General features: G+C 38.8%; 1 protein-coding gene across 10 annotated transcripts in view; it reads right to left on the reverse strand.

Annotated features, from left to right (window-relative positions):
* The window catches only part of PPIP5K2 (diphosphoinositol pentakisphosphate kinase 2), a 73,941-nt gene extending 64,333 nt beyond the window's left edge, over window positions 1–9,608 (reverse strand). For all 10 annotated transcript variants that reach the window (XM_023512717.1, XM_023512714.1, XM_023512711.1 and 7 more), the window contains exons 1-2: window positions 9,405–9,608; window positions 1,544–1,931 (exon numbers count right to left, since the gene is read on the reverse strand). In XM_023512717.1, the coding sequence (XP_023368485.1) occupies window positions 1,544–1,657 (114 nt within the window). In that variant the 5' untranslated portion in view covers window positions 1,658–1,931; window positions 9,405–9,608. The remainder of the gene's footprint in view (window positions 1–1,543; window positions 1,932–9,404) is intronic.
* Between the last annotated feature and the right edge of the window lie 55 nt (window positions 9,609–9,663).

The raw sequence follows: 9,663 nt of genomic DNA on the forward strand, positions 1-9,663 counted from the left end.
TCTATCAATATGGAGGGACCAGTGTATACGTGCCAAGGTCCAGGCACAGTACTGAGAAAGAAGTGTTCGAGTTTGTCACAGGAAAGAGCAAGGACAGTGGAAAGAGTAAAAGATAGGAAATCTGAGCAAGGTTTAGAAGACTGGAAGATAATTCACAAGGTATCCCCAAGAAGAGCATTTCAGAAAGATACAGGAATATACACCACAGCAAAGAGGCATGGTCTACCATGGGATAATATGGGAAAATAAAACCTTAATGTTACTAAAAGGTAAAAGTTAGGATCCTTCTTCTTTCCCTTTGGGTGAGTAAGAGGGAGAGAAAGCAGTCTGAGTGGTTAAAAAAAAGTAAGTTAGGAATGATTGTAGACAAGTATAGCTGTAGATATGGGCAGGAGATGAACGTCCTCACATGTAAGACTGAACTTGATCACAGGTGGTGTGTGCATGGTGTTCAGAGGAACTCTAAAGAAAAGAGATACAGGTGGTAGGAGCTGGGTCAATAGTGTTTTCTAGTCTATCTGAACCAGAGAGGCTCTGCTTTTATGTTCTACTTATGGGACTTCTACATCAGACTTCAGATGAAGAAAAGTTTGAAACTCATTATTTTTTCAAGGGTATGGATAGGGTAGGTGTTCTGCATTACAGATTTTAAATGAGTGACAGTCAAATCTGCATTTCAGATAAGTGGAACTCCACCGTGAAAGATATTATTATGAAAAGGGGTTTACAGAATCATCTTATAGCTATTTTGGGATTGTGTTTAATGTAATTAATAAGTATAACAGGGTTGTCTTTTTAAAAAAATTCTCTTTCTCATTTAAATTTAAAAAAAAACACATATTCTCAGCCAGTATTTTAAATCAGTTGTTAGAGTAAAGTGATCTCTACTTGTCAAAAAAAAAAAAAGATCACGATGAGTAATAAAAATACTGGTCTAATGTGAGGGTAACAAAATGAGCATAACATCTGTGTGTTATTCCTAAGATCCAGAATGGCTATAACATCATGATGTATCAGAAAGAATTTTATACACACACACACACACACACAGATATAAGGGAGGTAGTTCCCAGCCACTCCGTTTGCTGACTTCTGAATAGCTAATATATGTTTAGGGATACCTTCAAGTCAACTAGTACTTGTACAGCTACATGATAAACTTAATCTGATTAACCTGTCTTCCTAAGTACCTTTTCCTCCTGTATCTTGATGTATTTGTTATGTATTTCTACATACAAGAAACCTTTCTGATTTATGGCCCAGGGTACTCTGTTTCTCTCCGCCTCTTTATGTACCTAACCTTTCACTGAGAGAACAGTAGGCAGCATTAAACACCTTAGAAATCTAACCCCTGACTATATTTCTTAATTTACCATAGACTCAATAATATCACTCATGAAATATACTTTCTTAGCCTAAAAATGTTTCTAACAAATTTGCATGTGAAAAAAGCTTTAATTGAAGATTAATGCACATTGACAGTGATTAATATAAAGCCTGTACTGAACTGGCCTCCTCTCACCAAAGAAACAAACAAACTTACAGACTCATCTTCCTCCTCCTCATCTTCATCTGCATGGTGGAAGAAATGCCGATAATTTCCAGGGTTTATTTCCGTATCTTCAGGTCCAACAAAGAATCTCGGGGCCGCGCTCATTTTTATTTAATGTTATATAATTTAAATGGCCTATAAGAAAACTGCTTCCAAATAAATTCCAGACAAAAGCATTCTACCTATACTAGCTGACACAGGTCTGCCGCACTTGTTTCTCTTTATATGATCACTTGAAATAGCGCTGACAGTTCACTGGCAAATGCTCTTTTGTTCTCAGATTATCGTTGCTTCATTGTCGATCAAGTTCTTGCTGCAGTTTAAAATACAAAGACAGGGAGGCTATTGCTTCCATGAGTTGATACAGCAATCCTTTTACCTAAAATGTAATGAAAAAATTAATTTTAGAGAGCATACTTCAAAAATATTTATGTGAAAGTATTTTAAATGACTTTTGTAAAATTAGGACCAATAACGTGATGTGTAATATTAAAATGGAAATACATTTTCTTCTGTAAAAGTTAAGAAAGACTCTGATTTTTAGTAATGTACCTCTTAGCAATTTGACAAACTGAAAAGAAATAAAAAGACTACACACTAAATTATTCATGCCCAAAAATATCTTAAAAATTGAGAAAATTATTCAAATTATCACAAAATTACATTAAAAGCTAAATCCCTGAGCACATAATTGAGAAATATCTGAATGCAGTGGAAAAGAAGAGAAAAAATTGTAATGTGAGTTTAAAAATCACTGACAATTTAATCTGAAATTACGTTAAATCAACTTGTAAAAGTTCAGTTTGCAAACTAATTTTTCGGGGGTATACTCAATTCTGCCCTCTGGTCTCATACATAAACAAAAAAAGAATAGAGTCAAAACAAGATTTCCTTCTAACAGCAGCTCTTAACCTTATAGAAATACAAAACTCTTTAGCAAACCTAACAGAACAGATCATCTCCCTTAAGAAAAAGCTCACGTGCACTAAACTGTGCAAGCTATTTTATGAGACTGATATTCAAACTTTTCCACAATAATCAGGCATTCACGACCATCTGTTAAATAACTGCAAGAGTGATATAATCTCAAAATATTCCTTACCGAAGTTGTTCACATGTTCTTGTTCCCTGGTCATATTAAAATTAGTTATATACCAAGATGAAACTTCATAACAAGTGCTTCATTTATGAGAAATTACTTGATTAAATATTTTTAAGAAGAGCTGAACAAGATGCTAGATAGAATTAAATGCCTAACTCCAAAAGTTCTACTCATAAAGATCTAATTCCACTTTAACTCAGAGCTCCCTATTATAGTGTCAATTTACTCAGTCAACCTTGATTTTATCCATTTTTAATCAGTGTTACAAAATTTAAAACAATTTGTGATTAAAATTGAAATCAGAAATAATTTACTTGAAAAATCAATGCTTTTTATTTCTCTTCCTCTGTACTGCTTAACATTACAAAAATGTTTTCTGAAAAATAAAGTTTTCAATTGCTATAAAACTTGACAGTGATAGAAAAGTTGATCTCAGTTCTGTTTTATGACAGATGGCAAACAACTTTTGGTTTCTTTTTACTTTTTTAATCTTCTTATCAAAAAAGAGCTCAGCTATTTCAGAGGGAGAAAGAGCGCATGCTTTGAAATCAGATACACTTATGTCAAGGTCGCTACTCGACTAGTGATTTATTGGAGTATCTCTGAGATTGTTTGTTCATCTATAAAAAAGGAGGCATAGTAACAACCTGACACTCTGAAGACTAAGGGCCATGCATAGCACTTGTTAAACACTCAGTAGGTCTTAATTTCTATGGGTATAAGCACTCCTACAAAATAAACTCCCTACTAACATAATACAAATCTGAAAGAATAAATACTGCTTATTATTTGATGAAATTAGTATTTGTATTGAATTAGTATTAGTACTCTTCACCTGTTATAGAAGGCACAGTATAAATACTGGCAATACAAAGGATATGTGGCCCTTTCCTAGAGGAAGGGACAGCCAACTAAATTGTCATTTCCTGTTTCAGTGTGATATGCAAACCAATAAAACAGATAACAGAAATACGCAACAATATAATAAATGTCTCATGATCCACTTCAGAACGGCAATGATGGGACGTGCTAGATCTAGCATGTCTATGCGTGAAAGTATGGCCACATGTTTTTATTACATGTGTGAATAGACATACATGCATGTGTGTGAATACACATACTCCATGGCCTAATTCTAAAACTGTAATTCCTTCTAGTTTAAATGTTTGAACCAAAGTGAAAACAATTATATTAAAGGCAAATTTGAAAATTATATTTTAAAAACTTTCTAATTTTAGAGCATTCATTGTGAAAACTCTAGTGTGCATAAAAATGAAATTTAAAAGATCAATTAATAATCCCATGACCCAGTAGCATAATTAATAGTTGTAGTTCTTGGTTGCAGAACTGCTGGATTGTATTCCTACTTGTCTTTTCAATATATACTCTCCCACATTTTTGAGATACTTTATATAATATATATATATAAATAAAAATCAATTTTGGGGAGAAAAGTATGTATCTCAGATTTTTTTTCAAGAGTATGAATTAATGATTGATCTCTCCCCCTTCTGTTTATTTACTCAAATTCTATTTCAGTCTTTAATGTTGCCTGACAAACATTGACAAAAATATGTCCCTGTTTGGATTATGAGCTTAGGTCTGAAATCACGTTTCATTCATTTGCTTAGAGAGAGGCAATACAGAATTAACAAACTTGTTAGAAAGTCCTCTCTGACAACGTGATTTGAGCAGAAAGTTAAACTGAATGAGGAAACCGGCCATGGAGTTATATTATCTAGGTAAGAAACAAAATAGAAAAGCCCCAGAGGACAAACATATTTGGGAAATCACAGAAACAAGAAGGTGGTCACAGCAGAGAAGGCAAGCAAAGCCAGAGGTAGAAAATAAGGCCAGAAAAGTAACTAAAACGCACACGGAAGCCTGAGAAGCCATGATAAGAATGATCAATTTTATTAAGTATGACTGGACTGCATTTAAGGAAATGGGAGAAGAGGAAGGAGAAACAGATTACACAGACAATGCTTTTGAAGGGTTTTGTTATAAAAGTGGGCCGAGGAGTCGGACCTCAGAGTGACACAAGGTCTGAGAAAGCATTCTCTTTTTTTTGTTATTCCATTCTAATATGTAAGAGAGATTACAGATATTTTAAGAGAGAAGAAGGCTAGTGGTTAAGAGCATGGATTCAGGAGCCAAAATACCTGGGTTTGAATCTTGACTCAGATGGATACCTATATAAGCTTCAGCAAGTGAATTAACCTCTCAGAGCCTCACTTTCCTCAGCTGTCAATTGTATCTATCTCATAGCTCATTGTAAGGATTAAATATAAGATAATGTACTAAAAGTGCTTGTGCTCCAAGGTCTAGGCTACGCTCCATACAATTAAATCAGACTGTTTGAGGGTAGGGCTCAGGTATTTTGAAGGCTTCCCAGGTGATTCCAACATGCAGCCAAGTGTGAGAACCAGTGTACTACACCCCCCTCCCCACCCCCCCACCCCCCCACACACGGTGAGGAAGGGGGAGCAAGGCAAACACAAGGTGAGCCCAAAGCATGTGCCCATACTGTCAATACCGGTGCTGCTACTGTAATAGCCTGAGGACCTTCTATAACAAAAGGAGATACACTGACGGAGCAGGAGCTTTGTCCTCCTGGTGCTCAGTGTATCTTAAGCACACAATAAATACTCCCCTGCAAAACTTTCCTTAACAATTGCCAAGACTTCTTCTGAATCATCCATTTTAATATCTGGTCCCCTATAACCTCGCCATTATTTGATAGTTTGGGTTACATAAATCCTTCCACAATTAACTTCAAGGGAGTGAACATTTATTAAACTTTGCTACCTTGTAAGTAATTTGTAAACTCAAAGCCTCCCAACCTGTTCCCTCATGGTAAATGAGCTAAAAATGAGCAAAAAAAAATATATATATATGGATTGTTTCACCCATTAAGGCAGCCATAACTCCCCGTCCAGTTGCCTATACCAGTACTCTCCTTAGTTTCCCGGGGATACCATACAAACACTACCATTTTCTATGAATGCCTTAACATGAAAACGGTTGGGAAGCAGTTACTACTTTGGAATTTGGCAATTAATCTCACGGACATCCCAGGATTGGTGATATTTTCTTCACTTCATAAATGCTTGACATATAAAAATATATGTCCATTGTATCATAATAAAAGAGGACTTGTGGGCTCAGAAAGTAGAAGTAATTTGATCACGATCACCCAGCCAGTAAGGGTTGCAAATGGAACTCAAACCCAAGATTGTTCGCTCACTCAGCAAAAATAAGGACTCCACAGTCCCTTCGACAACAATGCAAATGTCTACTAAACGCTTGGAAAACTAAAAACGTTGAACAACTTTGAATTTTTCTTCCATTGAAGCAATATACATTGCCTATACAATATAAAATTTTATAAGCATTACGAGAGATTCAAATCTTTCTACATTTTGTTATTTCACTTGAAACCCTAATTGAAGCAAATACAGTTTATGTGGAAAGCATTCCCACATTATCCACCACTTTGATCAATGCTCAGTCACAAATCCCAAAATATGTTAACTGTCTGTGCTTACACACAGCATGTGTGTATATGCTTAATACACATATATTATTCACATATCAGAATTGAACCTTTATTTTTAAAATTCCTTTTATAGCAGTGGTCCTGGAATTCTGGTTATATCAGAATTACCTCATTTACGTTTAAAAACACAAGTTAGTGGGTCTACCACAGATCTTCTTAAGCAGTAATTCTTAACTAGAGAAATTATCTTAACAAATGGATGAGCAGACAGGTTTGGGAATGTTTTCAAATCTGTGCAAGAGTTAAATATTACTTAAACCTGATTTCTAACAATTATCATGCTACTATAAGTATCCACATTCAGAACAGTGGCTCTCAAACTATAGTGTCTGTGTGACTAGCCTGGAGGGCTTGTTCAGGGATTGCACTAAATTTGGGTGTGGGGGGCACTACTTTACCTTTATAAAAAGTTCAAAGATGCTGCTCCCCACTATGAGAACAACTGCTCTAGACTTTGACAACACTGAATTTGAAAGCTTTTCCTAAAAGTTCTTCTGCTCCATGTCCTTAATCTAGTTATTGAATTCTCCAGCCATCATATGTAAAACGGGATTATAAATCTCATACATTGTTTTAAAGATTGAATGACAATACTGATGCCATAACAACTAGCACATATTAAGGACACAATAAATGTTGGCTGTTTATATACTGTTAACTGTTAGAATTAAGACAAAGATTTCTGATTAAATTTAATTGTCAAAGCAGAACCATTAACCACTCGATTTAGAGGTATCTACTTACCTCCCACCTAGTGAACCACTGCTGCTGTGGGAGACCTGGTTACATCTTTCCAGTCTTTTTACACTGCTTGAGAATCTCATGGAACACTACTGCCTGGGATAAACAGTCACGTCTTTCCTACCTTTACTGGTCCTGGCCAGAGCTACCTAGCCCTCAGAATACTTGCATCATTACCAGTCCCACACAGTATTCAGAGCCCTCTCCCACCTTACCCAAACATAAAATCTTTCCAACCCACAACTACAGCCCTTTCCATAGGTTCCTTCAGGAGCCCAACTATGAACTAATACATCTCCACTCCCAAATCAGAGGGAAGAGGAACTCTTGCTGCTCAGCCTAATCAAAGACACATAACCTGTTTTCCTGAAATCCCTAAATCATCTTCCAGTGGAAACATTGTTATAAACGGTGGCTCAGTTCCAAGGCAATAATGGAACAGCTACTTGTGGGATGTTACAGAGGTTCTGCAGGCTGGCAAAGGTGCCCAGTCAGCATTTGTAAGATTACCCACTGGAAAAGCCCATTCTATATTCCCCAACATCTTCACATCGATTTTTTTCCTTCTTCATTCATGTGACGCCTTTTTTCTCCTTTTGCTTGGAATTCATTGTTCTCCTTGGAAGTTACTATTCCCACTTCGATACCAGGTCTTCAGTGAAAGCTTTCTGTGACAACTAGCACACCCCAAGTACGGATCAAAACCCTCTCCTACCCTCTACGCACCAAAGCATTTTAGATCTATCTTTACAATTATCGGTTTGTATCAGATTTGGTTTTTTCCTCCACAACTTTTTATTATGAAAAATTCAAAATTCAGAAAAATTGAAAGACAGTTCACTGAACACCCATATACACACCATGAGAATTAACAGTTGCCAGCATTCTGCCATATTGACTTTCTCTCCACACACACACACACATTTGATGTACCACTTGAAAGCTGTAGGTTTCACCTGCATCTCTAAATACTTTACTATGCATCTCTTTAAAAGTAAAGACATCTTTCTACACAATCACAGACAATACCATTTCTACCTACTAAAACTACTAACTCTATAACATTACCCATAAGAAGCTGCATGGGCACTTTTGCTTATCAAGGACCTCTACTATAAGTTCCCAGCACTTACCTGAGTCCACAGCACTTATCTGAGTGATCAATAAAAGTTCTACCAACTGTTTGATATTCACACAAGAACTATGCTGCAAGGCACACGAATTGAAAATTTGTGCAAGTTTTGATTGTACAACTCTGAACTTTCTGTTTGTCACTTTAATCATTTGCTTTAAATAAGGTTGTGCTGCAGTAAGTATAGTATTTTTGATCTTGAACTATTTAATTCAGTATGGCAATGCTACATAAAGACAGAGATCATGTCTATTACTTATTAGATACATAAATGGGCACACCAATTTTTTTTTTTTAAAGAATAATATACTTGCAGTCACTGAAAATGTAAGTTAAAAGACACTGGAAGTGTATGTAGAATAATGGTAGGCTAATAGTAGAATACAGGTTCAAACGCTTACTTAGGGAAAAAGTTTACTCAAGTATGTTACCTAGCCTCTCTATGCCTCAATTTCTAAGTCTATGAATATACTCTAACCTACTTCATGGCATTGAGAAGAGCGAATCAGAAAATACGTAAAGCGCCTGGTACACGTAAGGTCACTGTCATTATTATTTTATTTGCCTGAAAAAAAATACATGCTTCATTAAATAATTTATAATAGCAAAACGAAATCCTGTCCCAGGCTACCGCGAGGTCGCTAGGTAACAAAGTCAGCCGTGCCCATAGTTAAGCCTTCCAGGACGCTAAAGCAAGACAACTATTAGCCACAGGACCTCAAGAATCGTCAACTTCCAAGAAGTCATCAGGAACCTCGTGAATGAGACCCAGTGGCCGCCCCTTCGGCCCTTCTCCCGCAGAGCGCGCGGGGCTGCGCCACCTGCCAACCGACCCCGCGCCGGCGTGACCGCAGCCTCTGCTCCCACTACGGGACGCTGCAACGCACAGAGCTTTTGTTCTCTTAGAGAGGGTGTGGAAGGGACGAGGAAGGTATAAAGACAGGAGCGAAAATGGAAACAGCCACCACCCGCAGCAGTCCCCAAGCCCGAGACTGCCCACTTCGGTGGAGGCAGACGCGGAGCGGGAGAGAAGACCGGCAGTTCCGTCCGGATCAGGGGCAATTTCTGGCGTCTCAACCCGAAGGAAAGAAAAAGGGTGGCCCTGGGCGAGAGGAGGGAGGAGAAACCGAGACCCCAAAGGACCCTCGGGGCCGTGCGGTCGCTCCACGCCCACCCCGGGCACACGCCCCTCGGAGGAGAGCGGGTCGGAGGCCCGCGGAGCACCCGAGGCACAGCCCTGCCCCGCACGGCCGCAGCCCGCGGGACCCGCGGGACCCGGCTCCGCGTCGCCCGTCCTCCTGCGGTCTCCGCGCCTCACCTGCCACGCCTGCGGCCGCCACGTGAGCTGCTGGAGACCGCCGAGCCCATTCGGGTCCAGGGATCCCCTTCCAATCCGCCGGCCAAGGGTGAGGCGTTCGTCCGGAGACTTCAGCTGCAGGCGTGGACGTGGGCTTCTCCCGCCAGCAGCACCCAGGAGCACCCAGCAGCACCTCAGGCGCCTCCACACCTCGCTGACATCCGCCACGCCTCTTCCCCGCCCCCTCGGGTCTCACCGGGAAACCTCGCCGGGCAGAACG

The sequence above is a fragment of the Otolemur garnettii genome, unplaced genomic scaffold (assembly GCF_000181295.1).
Source record: "Otolemur garnettii isolate 467f Iridium unplaced genomic scaffold, OtoGar3 scaffold00030, whole genome shotgun sequence".
Classification (NCBI taxonomy): domain Eukaryota; kingdom Metazoa; phylum Chordata; class Mammalia; order Primates; family Galagidae; genus Otolemur; species Otolemur garnettii.